Here is a 16556-nt window from a genome sequence, read left to right as displayed (position 1 = left end):
AGTGGGTTGACTTTCCTCTTTCTAAAGTTTTTTTCGTTTTTGTTTTTCTTTTAAGAGTCATGTATACTCAAAAAAATCACTCCATAGTTTGTATAATTCCAATAAATCCTTACAATTATTAGGTTTTTTTATAGGTCCCTCTTTTTTGTTTTATTTATTATTTAGTCCATTTACATTTAACAGAGGCAATATAGATGTTAAGTGGGATAGAAAATTACAATAATGCCCTTCATCTCAGACACATGAAACTCGACTTCCCCCATCTTGTCAACATGTTGAAATGATGAAAATAACATGTAATTTATTGTTATTATTAATTAATTATTATTATTATTATTATTTTGTTAAAAATTGAATTTGAAACTTTGGTTTTTTTTATTTTGAAGATAATAAATTTAAATTTTTTTTTAAAAATTTATAGCATTTTAATTTTCTTTAAAGATTAAAATATTTTTAAATAATATTTAATTATTATTTTATAAATAATTAATGGAATGGTTTTCAAGTTGATTAATAAAATGTATTTTATTTTGTAAGAATATCAATCACTATTAATGATCTATCCTAATTTTTTTGTTTTCTTCATGTCATGCTATCTTGCTTTTTTTATAATTTTTTTAATGAAATTATAATTTATTCAACTTCATAAAAAAAAAACTTCATTGCATATCTAACAGTTGTTCATAAAAAAAATCCAAAATATACATTAAGCTTTTCTACAATTTTGAAGAATTATTGAATTTGTAATTTAGTTTTTATTTTTTTATAATTTTGAAAAATTGTTCTATGTAAATATATATATATAGCGAGAGTTCAAAGGCCTTTTTCTTTGCAGCTGAATTCGATTTTGATCGATATTGTATACGCTCGATGGACAGTCTAACCTCACATCATAGCTCTCGTTGCTCTTTCCTTTTCTCTTCCATAGGAGAACTTTGTTTTATCCCGTTGTCTACTATTTTCGGGTAAGTGGCTTAAAAAGTCTGTCTTTCTTCTCTTGGACCTAGACCTTGGCTTATATCTTTGGATTATAAAGGCTTTACGAGCCCCCTATAAAGCGAGTTTCACTAGCACTTGAGCTAATAGCCGCAGCTTTATATATATATATATGTTTACTAACTATATAAATTAGGTTTTTCTTAATTTTAATGGTGTGTTATACATAATGGAGGAGACAGATGTAGACTTAAACGTCGAACCTGAGATAAATCAGTATCCATATTATTACTTGTCATTATTTTTGTTGTTTGTAAGTGACTGATATTGCTGTTTGTAATTACAAAATTGGTCGTAAATCCGAAATGTACTCAGCATATGATGCACATCAAATAAAATGCGTAATAGGAAAAATACAGACAATACATAGGAAACATAAATAGTACACACCAAAAGAAAGTAATACACAGGAAACAGACTCAATACACAGTAAAAAGAAATAACACACACCAAACGGAAATAATACACAGAAAATAAAACTACTACACACTCAACAGAAATAATACACAAGAAATGAAATTACTACACAGAAAACGGAAACAATACATAAAAAAGGGAATTAATACACAGGTACCCAGTCAACTACATAACAACATCAAAGCATACACAGTTCGTGGCAAAAATAAAAACAAATAATATCCTCTCACAGTATGGATAGCCCACTTAGTCCACTATGACTGCATTACATGATCTACAGTTATGACCTGGTTGATGGCACCAGCTATAATATAAATCGAAGATATCGAAGGATTGTGAATCGATTCTCTTCTTTCTTGGACGTCCAGGGCCTTTCTTTGAAATTGGCAGCTGAATTCGGAGCTCACGCTTGTCGTCAGTGAAGTTTTTACGTAACAATGCACATTCGTGTCTGTTTGCATGATCGTAGCACATACATGCTTGTTTGGTAGGCCATGTACTTCTCATCTTCTACAAGAACAACCCCGAAACTAGAGATTGACTGGTTTTCAATGACTTTGTACTTATCTTTTGTGGATCAGTCTATCCTCAGAAAATGACTATCCTTAACAATTTGTTCAACATTCTTAAGTATTTCAGGGCATAGGTGTGTATCCCGCCTATTTGATTGTTCGTGTTTGTTGGCATGCATATTCATAAGTTTAAACTTGCAGATGAACACAATACACACCAAATTTATTACACAGTAATGCATATCGTACAGAAGAACAAAATATATTACACAGGAACTTAAAAAAAGTACACGCAAACACACATAAATTCACAGTAATAAATGACACTACATGGAAAATATTTGTAGGTGTATATGGAGAATAACCTTATGGAGCATGCAGTCACCATTGTCATTTCGAAGTTGAGGACTCCGTACGTGCCAATAAACAAAAATCACATGAAATACACACGAACGTTAATTAATAGACAATAACAACTAATAATACACAGGGAATGATTGTAATACACGGGAAAGATGTCTAATATACAGTAACACATAAATGAAAAGTAACCAATAATTGTAGGCATTGTTGTTTTACGATGAGAACAAGAAGCCCGAGTTTCCATCTGCAGACTAACTCACTTCCTCAATGGTGATGTCCATGACAAATTTGTTGAAAGTATGGTATATATGCACATGCATTGAAAACCCTCGTTAGACTCAATTGAGTAAAGCGTTTTGCACGAGTTAGGTGTCACGAACTTCACTCTCACTTGAGAAACATCCAGGGCCCAACACGCACATATCTCACTCATGGCTGTCTCCTATAAGCTTAAGACCGTGAATTGAAGTACATGTCCTTCTGCTTTGTATCGCACAACAACATAGAAAATTTTCATTGTTGATGACACCTACATGAAATTTTAAATAGTTTGTAAGATTCTTCAACTACGAAAGAAGAAGAAAAAGAAGAGGAAGAAGAAAAAGAAGAAGACACCTACATGAAATTTCCAATAGTTTGTAAGATTCCACAACTACGAAAAAATTAAGAAGAAGAAACAAAAGAACAAACTTACATGTTGAAAAAGAAGATGAAAAAGAAGAAGTTGAAGTGTTGGTATTCTCCACTGGCAACCCAAACAAGATGAAAAAGAAGTAGTTCAAGTGTTGATATTCTCCACTGACAACCCAAACGAGGAAAAAAAGTTGTTGAAGTGTTGATATTCTCCATCGGCAACCCAAACAAGATGAAAAAGAAGAAGTTCAAGAAGAATGAGAAGAAGAAAAGTGAAAAAGGCAAAAGTTCTGACTAAGAAGCTTTAAAAAAAGACATGACCACACATCACATTTAATGTGACAAGACTTGGAGGGAAACTTCATCAACTTTTTGTTTTTTCATCTCACATGGGTAATTGTGACATTTTCCACTCACTTAACTGACCGAAATACCACCATGGCCTAAAAAAATTTGACTGAAAATATGAGGGACCTAATGGAATATGAGAATATGGAAAAGTCAAAAGGACTAAACGAGAACTTATAAGTATTTTTCCCTAAAAAAAAACCATCACCTCGAATCACTTCACCATTTTCTTTAATTTTACATCATAAATATAATTTATAAAATTAACATAAATGGGAAAAGTGCCATCAAGTCATCTGAAGTTCTTAACTTGACAAAACTCAATGTTTGTTTATTTGCTTTCAAAACAAACTTAAAATTTTATTCATCATCTCCGTGAATCTTAAGTAATTTATAAATTTATACATAAAAAAAAAGGAAAATGAAATAGTTTTGCAGAATTGTGTATTTATATATATATATATACATATAATCATTTAATCAATTTGTATTAAAATTTCAACTAAAAGCATTTCATATAATCGTTTTAATTAATTTTCCAAGTTGAATTATTTTGAAACCTATTTAATTGAGGTTGACAGTTCTAACCTTATTATGATTACAGCCTAATATAATGTAAACTCTATTATTTTGAAAATTTCACTATTTAATTTATAATGGCAAACTTAATGTTCTTAAATCTATACATACTATTAAAGTAGATGTATAATCTGTTCCCAGAATGATTCAAGGAACAATTTAAGTTTTTTTTTATTGCATTTAATTTTTTTATATTATTTATGATATTAATAATTGAAAAACTTTAAATATACTTATTTATTTGTTCAATAAATATCCATAAGACCTTTGAAATCCAAGATATATAACAGTTTTCATTTTAGGAGTTGTTTAATTATATTATTTTTTATACATGATATTATTTCAAAACCCCTCACAATTTTAAAAACTTTGATGTGAAGCCTGGGAGAATGCCTAGTATTTTTAAAAATAAGCGTATTATGCAGCTATCTATATTTTTTTCTTACTAAATATGGATTATTTTTATTAAAAAAATTATATTCTTAAATATTCTTAAACATAATGATGATTATATTAATTTACTTTTATATAAAAAATTTTAGTTCAAGTATTCTTTTATTAGTGATTTAAAATTAATTTTAATAAATAAGAGTATTATGCAGCTATCGATATTTTTATTATTTTAAAAATAAGCATACTTTTAAATCTCCATGTAATTTTTCATATTTGCATAAAGTTCTATAGTTGTTTATTTAAATTTATAATTGCAGGTTTCTTATAAATTTTGTTGTTTTTGCAAAAGTAATTTAGAATTAACACGTGGAATATATATATATATATATATATTTGGTGCAATGTATTACATTGAATCACTTAACAAAACCAAGTAAAATAACATCATATTCTTTCTATGCGCATCATTGGTTTTTTTAAAATCTAGATAGGTTTGATGGCAGCTATTAAATCATGATTCAACAATTTCTATTTATCAGATAGTGTGTAGAGTTATTTACTATCCTTTGGTACTGTTATAATTAGTATTATTGAGTTCTATTAAATACTAGACACTGTACATGAATGGACAGTAGCTATTAAATTTACATCTAATGGCCATTGTAAGATATCCCTAGATTTGAATTCTAGGGACATATGTTAGTTCCATCAGTGTGGTTTGTGGGTTTAGAGAACACTCAAACACTCATAGAAATCTTACACAAACCAAACAAAAGGAGACACATGAAATTGGTAATCCAGTTCAGTGTCAACTCGCCTACGTCTAGCGAACCAACCCTGGAGATAAATAATCCACTAAAATAGGTAAAAATATATGAGTACAAACACTCTGTCACTCACACTCACAAATAAAAATCACTATTTTCTCTAGATTGTTTAGTGTCCACACTATCTCTAGCTTTTGTGTCACCTACAATCTTAGAGCAAGATTGCTTATATAGACGCCTCAAAAAATAACCCATATCTCTTTTAGAGTCTCCGTGGCTATTAATTTTAGAACCTTCCAAAATTACCTGTTGCAACTCCTGTTAAAACTCAACTTGCAACATGGCCTTGACTGCTGACTTGACTGAGTTTTGGTTCCGTTGCCAAGTGACCTCAACACCCATCAACCTCTTGGTTATGCTTAGTCCGAGTCAAGGCAACCAAATCTCTTGATCTTAACTACCAACAACTAGCCTACCTCCTCAGTTCCTCACCACGCAATACCCTCACAATGGGGGCACAACTTTGTGCGTTTTCATGAAACTATCCAAGTGTGATCTTCAATTCACCCAAGTTTGGCCTTCAAATCTTCCCAAAAATAGATCTTTATCAATTATGCAAATCATACCAATAATAGGTATCTCTCCAATCATACCCATAATAATCTTCAATCAAACTTATTAAGTTTTTTCAAATCATACCTTCAATTGTCTTCAATCATACCATTGATAGGCATTTATTCAATTAGCATTCATCATTATTTAGTCTTCAATCAAATCTCTTCAATATAGTCTTTGATAAGATCTTGCTTTCAAGTTGTAACACAAACCGAAAATAGCTCCACCAAGATCTCCAAAGATATTTACTTCCAATCCAAGACTCCTTGCCTCGTTACCATGCTTCCCATGTCATTATTTATGCCACGTCACAAAGGTTTCAACGCCACCTTGACTTTGTGTCAAATCATGCCAATTAAAGTGCTTTTGCACTAACAATCTCACCCTTTGCCATAATTTGACACAGCAGTTTCTGCTCCCAGACTGACTCTTATTACAACATTAACCGGGGCATAGACTAGACTGACACTGTTACAATTTCCTATTACAACATCGACTCGAGTAAGGAAAAAATAGGACTGACACAAGTACATATTCTAGTTGCTTACAGATTACTAAAAAAAATTTTACGTACTGCAACCAGTGAGACAAATACAATTAAGTATAAAAAGCCGATGAAAATAAAATTTGTCCAAAGAGACAAATGAACCAAAAAGCAAAAGAACGACAAGTCCAAAAACTTGAATAGAAAACAAAACAGTCTGGAGGAAGCAAGTTCTCCACCCTTTGTGACAAAATTAATGCCAAAGTCTTTACTAGTTGTTGCAAGTAATGTTACACCTGCTTCTGCAACTCCCCTTGTCTTCATGACTCTTGCTCATCAACTCCCCCTGTCTTCTTCATAAGAGTTCCGAGGCAAGAAAAAATCATATGCTTCTGTCTGGCAATGATGAATAATTCTGTAGAAAGTGATCATTGCCTCCTCTCCAAGTCTTCTAACTACTCCTTCAAAAGCTTTCCATATTCTTCTTAAACAATTAAACTTAACCCTTCAGCATCTTCTACTATTGGTGGTAGTGGTGGTGACACTCTTCCTACAGGTAAATCAATTTTCTTACCTGAGGTAAATAGTTTATAAGAAATCTTTAGCTTCTTTATTGTTGTGATTGTTTCTTACTTCATGAGATGTATCCAGTGTTGCAACAGGTACTGCGGCAGTAGAGGAGGGTAACTTAGTAATATTGAGAAGCTTGTGCAATCAGCTTCCTTCACAACATTTTGGAAGATCAATCTTCCCATATTAAACTTCTTTCTAGTCACAATAGCAAATAGTAAAAGTGTCAACTCCTTCACTATGCTTGAATTATGTGGAGTAGGAAGCCAATTAAGAATACCAAGTCCAAAAAACACATTATACTTAGCTATGAGTATAGAGGCCGGAAGTCTTGATTCTACTCCCCATGACTTTGTTCTTCCTCCTGTGATCTCTTTCAAAACATCTTCATTCAGTTCAAGCCCTTCATCATAGTTTCCTTTTATCTCATATTTAAATTCAAGAAATCGGTTTAGACTCATTGGAGAGAAAGGGATCAACTTCCCTTGCATGAAAACTTTAGAGATGCCTTTGTCAGATGATGATAGGTTGCTGTAGACCTCTTGAACTAGAGACAAACTGTAGCTTTCAGCAAATGTTGCTGACTTTTTTAGACCTCTTTCTTTGAGCAACTCCATCAACCCATAATTCTCGAAGGCAGCCTCATCAATCACACTTTCAACTACAATTCCTCTCCCAGCAATAGACTTGAATTTCTTCTTGGATGCTTTATTAAGAAACTTGTCTTCATCGCCAACTTCAGGACATTGACTTGCTTTCTTCTTCTTGCCCCTTTCAGCAGTTGATGACTTCTTCTCCCCCTGATTTGCAGCTTCAGTACATTTCTTTTTTTGGCCTTGGCCTAGTTTCTTCATCAATAAATGACCTCCTCTTAGGATTATTTGCAACCTTCTTCTTCTAGGGATTCTTCTCTGACTCTATTTTCCTTTTTCCAGAAATCTTGGAAAGGTGCTCACTGACTGAGATATCCTTAGAGCTATGTGCACTGTCTGTTGTTGTAGCAACATGTTCTGTGTCCTTAGGAACATTTGTGTGGTTGTGAATATCTCTTAGAACTTCACTTGAAATAGCAACAACCTCTTCTTCACATCCTGTGGTAATGTTTTCAGATGAACTATCTAAACTATCAACATCAACATCTTTTTACGCATCTACTAGAGCAAATTCTCCTGTAATTTCTTTTGGTCCATCTCCACCTACAGCCTGTTGATCGTCTAAATTCACTTCTATTGCTCTTGTTGTTGCAACAACTCTTTTATCTTCCCCAGATCTTTGAGCAATGTATGCTCCTGGAAATGACTTACGCACCCATCTGAGAAGATCATCTAGGGCATAACACAAGTGGGCACACCCTTTGAAGATGTACCTGCTTTAACTTCAATTTTTTGAGATGTTTTAGCATCTTGAGGTGAATGGGAAAAAGGAACTTTTGAAAGACCTTTGGGTTATTGACAACACCCCTTGCGTGTGACCCACAAGTACACGAGTTTGTCAAAGTAATAAATCCCAAGTGAGTGGGGTATCTTGTCCACAGAGAGTAGGGAATAAAAATACCTAAATTGTTACTTAACCAAGTGAAGATGAATAATGAAAATGTTGATAAGATGTGATGTAAACATAAATAAAAGGAACAAGAATGAGAAGCACAAGTAAGTGAGAGGTAAGGCAATCGATAGAAATAGGTTACTCGGACAATGCTCCCCCTAAGACTTATGCTTCAAGTGCAAGACCTGCCATTATACTTCCTAATTAATGCTCAATTAGTCGTGGAAATCCTAAAGCACACGGTCCCAAACCTAAGGTCCATCGTGACTAACCCTACACTGTGTCCCGATGGAGAAATCGCTCAGTCTCAACACCTCACACTGCACAAAATTGCATGGAGTTCTAGGGATTCCAAGTGATAAACTCTATTCCTACGTGTAGATCTAAACTTTTGGTCCAGGCGAAAGACCCCTAATTATAATTAAACCCCAGATACTAAATTCATTTCAAGGCTTCACTCTGTTGCTAGTGCAACTAAGCCCCAGCGGAGTTCATCCCTTAGCGCTTCACTCTATTGTAACCACAAAGAACTCTAGGAAATGGAGGTAGGATAAATCACACCAGAGTAGAAAATGGACATTCCGCTATCTCTCGACTCACCCTCTCAACCCTTTCCAATCTAGCTTTGTCTAACCCTCATGGCGTGTCACCCATCCACAAAGATTACCAATATTGACTCTTAAACCTAGTGTCACTCTAAGGGAGAAATCATTCAACAAGCATTCAAGATTGGAACTCAAATAAAAGCATCAATTAAGGAAAGCATAATGGAAAGTCAATGAAACAATGACATCCTAGGGTTTATAAAATCCAAGTACCCACTAGGGGGTTTAGCTCTCTATGGAGCACAATACAATCAACAATGAAATCGAAAGTAAAGATAAGCAATCCATAGGAAAACCACCTCGGTATTTGTGTCGATGGTCTTGTGGAGTAGCCTCATCTTCTCCAAAGGTCCCCTTGTCCGGCCTAGGGCATACTTCGCCAGATCGGTGCCGACGAAAACTCCCCCAATAACCTTTTTCCAAGCGAAGCGCGGTGTTAAATCCGGAGAACCACTCCAAAGATGTGCCAAAAGCCTCTCAAAACCCTAGCCGACGGACTCTCAATAGATGGAGAAAAGTTGGAGAGAATGGGGAAAGAAGATCCCCAAAATCAAGCTGAATCAAGGCTTAAATAGGGCTGGAATCAGGCATCCACACGCCCATGTGGATTTTCCACACGTGCCTGTGGATTTTCCACACGTGCCTGTGGAATTTCCACACACCCGTGTGGATTCTCTGGAAATATGATTTTCGGCCGGCTGTGAACAGTAACTGCTACAGTGTCTTGCCACAGTACTCCACCGAAAACACTCCCAATTCCACACTTTTCATCGAGGCAACATAAATGAGTACACGTTTATGGCGTAGATTGCAACTCTTCTTCAATCAAAAGCCTCGTTGGTGAAGATCTTGCTATCAATGCACTAGTCAGGATACGCAAATGTGACTGTCTTCGTGCCCCTCCAACTCATTGTAACGACTTGAATACATGGAGGTTGGCACACATTCCCGTATCTTAGAGCCCTACTTGTATCTTCGCATTTGTTCCTTCCAAGATTCTACCAAATAGTGCATTCACGATCTACTTTTGGCTTTTTTTCTTAATACTTAGCTTCACAACCCTACATGCGCAAAAGAACACAAATACACATGTATTAGCGCTCAAACCTGATAAAAGTAATGCTCATTGTAAGGAAAGAACACTTCTCATTCTTAACACACAAGCACTTATCAATTATTTCCCCACTGATGGACTTCCACCAGAATTGATGTCTTCTTTCTCTTCTACCTGCATCGCAATCTTTGTCTCTTCTGAAGTCATACGAGCATGTCGGCCCAACTTTTTATTTCTCATGCTTTGTTAGATTTTGTCTTTGTTCTTCTTCAAGAACAAATTCTTCTAAAAGAACCCCTCACTCGTTGGGGTGTTTTACTCGGTGACTTACCAGGTCCTTGGTCAATGCATTGTTGGTTGTAACATGGTGTTGTACACCTCTGATTCATCATTACTTCTATCATCTTCTGATCTGAACTGGAGCACTCTACATCTTTTCTAGGCACTTCTTTTTTTCATATCCATAGCTTCTTTATCACAATAGTCTTTTCTCTAACTTTATTTTTGATAACTGGCTGTTTATTGTCCAACCATTCTTTCATTCTCCAAGTCTTCTTTCAATTTGTTGCATTTAGGTCTTATGTGGTCTATCCCTCCACAATGAAAACATGTAGGCACTTCTCTTCTGTGCTCTTCCCATGCTTTTACTTGCTTCTCTTTATGTTGAGCAGTTAACTTGACAAAAATAACTCCTAAGTTTTTGTCTTTATACTTGATCGATTTTTGCTTGATCTTCCAACTGATAAGATTTCACCAAGCTTGGCTCTACCTTTCATGGAGTCTGAAATCTTCTCAGCATGGCTCAACTTTCCTTTACATTTACCTAACTCTTCCTTCGGGAGTTTGTTTTGTAAGATCTTCTCATTAAATTTGATCTGCATAAGTTTATAATTTATAAGAAGATATTTTTGAGTTACCTCATTATATTCATTGTCAGTTTCATAAGATATTGTAACTGATGTTGCAACATATTCTGCAATAGGTTTAGATCTATCGAAGTCTGCTACTCCATTCATCACAGCTGGGAAAAAGATATGATGGTTGCTTAGATTTTCTTCATTTTCTTTCTCCGTGCTTCCACCTGAATCATAGCTCCATTTGGCATTGAGTGATTTTCCTCTCTTCTTAAGAGTGTTAGCACACTCGACTTGATAATATCCAAAGCCACCATATTCACTATACTTGATCTTCTTTTGATGCTCTTTAGCTTCTTCCTTTTTTCATTAAGGAGATCTTTTCTCTTGAATTTCTTGCCTTCTGTCTTGTATTTTCGGATCATGTTGTTGACACACCCCTTATGTGTGACCCGCAAGTGCAAGAGTTTGTCGAAGTAATAATACCCCGGTGAGTGGGTAGTCGAATCCATACGAAATAGTGATCAGAAACACATAGATTGCTACTTAACTAAAGTGAAGATGAATCGATAGTGGTGTGAACAAAATCAATATGAAAAGGAATAAAGAAAATAAGAAAGAGAGGCGCAATAATATGAGAGAAAAGGATATCGATAGAAAGTGAGGCACTTGGACATTGCTCCCCCTTGCTTCAAGTGCAAGGCCAGCTATTATGTCTCTTAATTGATGTTTAACGAGTTGTGGAAATCCTAAAATACATGGTTGCAAACCTAAGGTCAACCGTGACTAACTCTACACTATGCCCCGGTGAAGAAATCAATCAGTCTCAACACCTCACACTGTGAATAGTTGCAAGAAGCTCTGAGGATTCCAAGTGATAAATCATATTCTCTAATATAGGTTTAACCCGTTGGTCTAGGCGAAAGAACCCTAGTCACAATTAAGCCCCAACACTAAGGATTACTTCAACGCTTCACTCCGTTGCTCGTGTAACTAAGCCCTAGCGGAGTTCTTCTCTTAGCACTTTACTCTATTGTAACAGTAAAGAACTCTTGGAGAACGGAGGTATGATTAAACACAATAAAGGGAAAAGGGGACGCTCCGCTACCTCTCAACTCACCCTCACCCTCTCTAATCTTGATTTTTCTAACCCTCATGGTGTGTCAATCACTCACAAGGACTATCAATGTAGACTCTCAACCCTAGCGTCACTCTAAGGGAGAAATCATTCAACAAGCATTCAAGATTGGAACTCAATTAAAACCATCAATTAAAGAAAGCATAATAAAAGGTCAATCCATGAGTAAAACCCCCTTGGTATTCGTATCGATGGTCTTGTGAAGTAGCCTCATCCTTTTCAAAGGTTCCCTCATCAAGCCTAGGGCACACCTCGCCGGATTGGTGCCGACTAAAGCTTCCCCAATAACTCTCTTCAAAAATAATGCGGTGTCGATGGTTGTAGAACCACTCCAAAAACCATGCCAAAGCCCCTCTAAACCCTAGGGTTTACAAGCCCAAGTACCCACTAGGGGTTTAGCTCTCCGTTGGGCAAGATACAATCAATAATAAAATTGAAAGTAAAGAGATACAATCCATGAGTAAAACCCCCTTGGTATTCGTATCGATGGTCTTGTGAAGTAGCCTCATCCTTTTCAAAGGTTCCCTCATCAAGCCTAGGGCACACCTCGCCGGATTGGTGCCGACTAAAGCTTCCCCAATAACTCTCTTCAAAAATAATGCGGTGTCGATGGTTGTAGAACCACTCCAAAAACCATGCCAAAGCCCCTCTAAACCCTAGTCGCAAGCCTCTCCAAAGTTGGGGAAAAGACGGAGAAAAGATGGAAAAGAGGATTCTCAAATAAGGCTGAATCGCAGCATTATATAGTGTTAGAATCGGGAATCCACACAGGCATGTGGAATTTCCACACGCCCATGTGAATCTGCAGAACTTGGTTTTTCAGCGGCTTTTAAACAGTAACTGCTACAATAAATTCCAACAAATGATTTGCTACAGTGCCTGCTGCGGTACTCTGCCAAAAACATTTCTGAATCCACACTTTTCATCGAGGCAGCATAAACGGGCACACGTATATGTCGAAGATTGCATCGCTTCTTCAATAAGGGATAACATTGACGAAGATCTTGCTAGTCTTGCACAAGTCAGAAAACATGAGAGCGATTGCCTTTGTGTCCCTCCAATTTACATATTCCATCAAGCATAATGGAGGTTGGCGCACACTCATATGTCTTTGAGCACAACTTGTGTCTTCTCATGTGTTCACTTCAAGATTCCATCAACAAAAATGCATTCGCAATCTACTTTGGCTTCTTTCTTCTACATTTGGTGCCATAACCCTACATGCACAAAAGAACACAAAATCACATGTATTACCAATAAAATCTGAGAAAAGAAATGCTCATCGTAAGAAAAGAATACTTCGTATTGCAGTTATCATTTGTGCAGCTTTCTTAATGGAAAAATAATTTCATTATCTCCTTCGTCTTCATCTTGCCAGTTATCATTTTGTACCTTCATGGGTAGTTTAAAGAATCTTCGAAGCTTCTTTAGTGCACCCACAAGTTGCCACATATTTGAAGTAGTTCTCATCAACTCCTCTAAAGATTGCATTAGGAGCCAAAGATTGCATTGGGAACCTTCCTATTTGCATTAGCTTTATGCATATCTTCTGCACTCCAGTTACTTCTCTTCTTCATAGTCTTGTTCTTATCTTCATCAACTTGAATTGGAGGAGACCAACCTTCTTCCATGGCTATTCATGTACCCTCATCAATGGATTTGATGAAAGCCTTCATAGGTGCCTTCCAATATGGATAATTGGATCCATTGAGCTATGGTGGTTATGTGACAGATGCTTCTTCCCTTCCGCACATCAATGGAACTTGATAGGATCTCGCCGACTTTGAAACCAAAGTGAATACAGTAACTCGCTCTGATACCATTTGTTAGTTTTGTTAGTGTAGCTTTTGGGTTTAGAAAACACTCAAACACTCATACAAATCTCAAACAAACCAAACAAAATGAAACATATGAAATTGGTAACCCAGTTCAACATCAACTCACCTACTTCTGGGGGGACAAGCCTATAGATAAACAATCCACTAAAAAAGGTGAAATACATAAGTACAAACACTTTTCACTCACACTTACAAATAAAGATCACTACTTTCTCTAAATTGTTTAGTGCCCACAGTATCTCTAGCTTTTGTGTCACCTAAAATCTCAAAACAAGATAGCTTATATAGATGCCTCAATGTCCCAAAAATAGCTCATACCTCTTTTAGAATCTCCGCGGCTACTAACTTTAGAACCTTCCAAAAATAGCTGTTGCAACTCCTGTTGTAATTCAACTTACAACATAGCTTTTGGTGGAATCTATGAAGGAACAAACACGAAGACAGAAGTGGGACTCTAGGATACGTGAATGTGTGCCAACCTCCATAAATCAAGTCATTACAATGAGTTGGAGGGGAACAAAGGCAGTCACATTTGAGTATCCCGACTTGTGTACTGATAACAAGATCTTCACCAACGAAAGCTTTGATTGAAGAAGAGTTGCGATCTACAGCATAAACGTGTGCCCATTTACGTTGCCTCGATGAAAAGTGTGGAATTGGGAGTGTTTTGGCCGAGTATTGTAGCAGGCTAATGTAACGAAGAACTGTAGCAAGTACTGTAGCAGTTTCTCTGACTGAGCAACTTTACATAGTGTGAGGTGTTGAGACTGAGCGATTTCTCCGACGGGACATAGTGTAGAGTTAGTCACGGTTGACCTTAGATTTCAAACCGTGTGCTTAAGGATTTCCAAGACTCATTGAGCATTTATTAGGAAGTATAATAGTTGGTCTTGCACTTAAAACATTAATCCTAGGGGAGCATTGCCCGAGTACCCCACTTCTATCGACTGCCTTACCTCTTATTTCCTTTTGTCTCTCATTCTTATTTCTTTTTGTCTTTGATTTCATTACATTTTATCAACACTATCATTGTTCACTTTCACGTAGTTAAGTAGTAATTTAAGTATTTTTACTCCCTACTCCCTGTGGATACGATACCCCACTCACCTTGGATTTATTACTCGATAAACCCGTGCACTTCCAGGTCACATGCAAGGGTCGTTGTCAAGTTTTTGGTGCCGTTGCCAGGGAGTAGGCGTTTAGAGATACTTTACACTTTTTAATCTTAGCTATTCATTCATTCTCTTTCATATCTTCTTATCCTATCATTGTTCTAATTTTGTTTTCTTTCTTTTGGTGCAACTCTAGGTTATGACAAAAGGGAACCGTTCGATACTAATTAAAGGTGACCCTGAACTTGAACGTACAATCAGAAAAAGGTTTGAAGAACCTGTGCAAGAACCGCCGAATCTAGCTGATTTGGAAGTTGAAGGATCTGACAACATTACGGAATAGAATGAACAATATAGAACACTCTCTAATTACGCCAGACCGTCAATACTGGGGACACAATCTAGCATTGTGCGACCCCCGATTACAGCTCCAATCTTTGAGCTGAAGCCAGCATTCATCCAGATGATACAGCAGTCAATGCAGTTCAATGGTTTGGCCGATGAGGATCCAAACAATCACATTGCGAACTTCTTGGAAGTTTGTGACATACTGAAGATCAACAGTGTTACTGATGATGCTATTAGATTGAGGGCTTTCCCATTCTCTCTAAAAGAAAGACTAAGCAGTGGTTACATTTTTTTCCAAGAGCATTCATCATGACATGGAATGAAATGGTCAAAGCTTTTGTTGCAAAGTACTTTCCTTCGGGGAAATTGGCAAAGCTTCACAATGAGATATCATTGTTTGTTCAGATGAAGCTAGAGTCCTTGTTTAAGACATGGGAGCGATTCAAGGATCTTTTGCGGAAGTGCCCACAACATGGATTCCCCGAATGGATGATCATTCAGACGTTTTACAACGGGTTTAATCCAAGTACAAGACAACTTCTAGATGCCGCTGCAGGAGGTACAATGGGGAATAAGACCCCCGATGAAGCCCGACAATTAGTAGAAGAAATGACCATGAATAACTACCAATGGACTCCATGAGATCGATGTGGTTACATCATTGGCGGCCCAAGCGGAGGCATTAAGTAAGAAGTTCGACACTCCAACTTCTCCTAGATTGGCAGCTGTAACAAATTGTGTTTTATGCGGGAGAGGACATACCCCATCTGATTGCTCGATAGCCGTTGGTGGTACTTCATCCATTGAGGAAGTTGACTTTGTGGGTAATGCAATAAGAAACCAAGGCAATCCTTATAGCAACACCTACAACCAATGGTGGAGGAATCACCCAAATTTCTCATGGAGTAACCAAGGGAAGCAAACACAACCGGGTTTCCAACAACAATAAGCCCCAAAACATGGAAAATAGAGTTTTAGGTTTGGAGACCTGGATGACCGACTTAGAGAAAGCCTTGACCTGATTTGTGCAATCATCGGATACATGGTTTCAATCGGTCGAGGCTACACTTCGCAACCACACTGCTTTATTACACAACCTAGAAAATCAAGTGGGGCAAATCGAGAAGTCTTTATCAGAAAGACCACAAGGAAGCTTACCGAGTAACACCAAAACCAACCCATGAGAGCATGTGAAGGCGATCACTTTGAGAAGTGGTCATGAGGTTGAAGGTAGGTTTCCAAGTTAGAAGTCCAATGTTGAAGCACCGGAGATCGTAGAGGTTGAGAAGGGAGCAACTAATGAGAAGGAGGTGGCACCCCCACCTTATAAGCTAAGAATCCCTTATTCCTCTAGATTAAAGAACGACCAAAACGATGGGTAATAC

General features: G+C 36.6%; 1 protein-coding gene and 1 non-coding gene across 2 annotated transcripts; both read right to left on the bottom strand.

The window, feature by feature from the left end:
* Positions 1-6736: 6736 nt before the first annotated feature.
* LOC120268549 lies at positions 6737-7531 on the bottom strand. Its single transcript, XM_039275895.1, has one exon. It carries the CDS (start codon positions 7529-7531, stop codon positions 6737-6739), a length of 795 nt encoding a protein of 264 aa, XP_039131829.1.
* An 8012-nt stretch (positions 7532-15543) lies between these two features.
* On the bottom strand, positions 15544-15650 carry LOC120269637. The gene has a single exon (XR_005539282.1). It is a non-coding gene; the product is annotated as a small nucleolar RNA R71 (small nucleolar RNA).
* Positions 15651-16556: the final 906 nt, after the last annotated feature.

Source organism: Dioscorea cayenensis, chromosome 9, assembly GCF_009730915.1.
Source record: "Dioscorea cayenensis subsp. rotundata cultivar TDr96_F1 chromosome 9, TDr96_F1_v2_PseudoChromosome.rev07_lg8_w22 25.fasta, whole genome shotgun sequence".
In the NCBI taxonomy this organism is placed as follows: Eukaryota; Viridiplantae; Streptophyta; class Magnoliopsida; order Dioscoreales; family Dioscoreaceae; genus Dioscorea; species Dioscorea cayenensis.
Note: the sequence above shows the minus strand (reverse complement) of the source record. Positions and strands in the feature narration are given on the sequence as shown.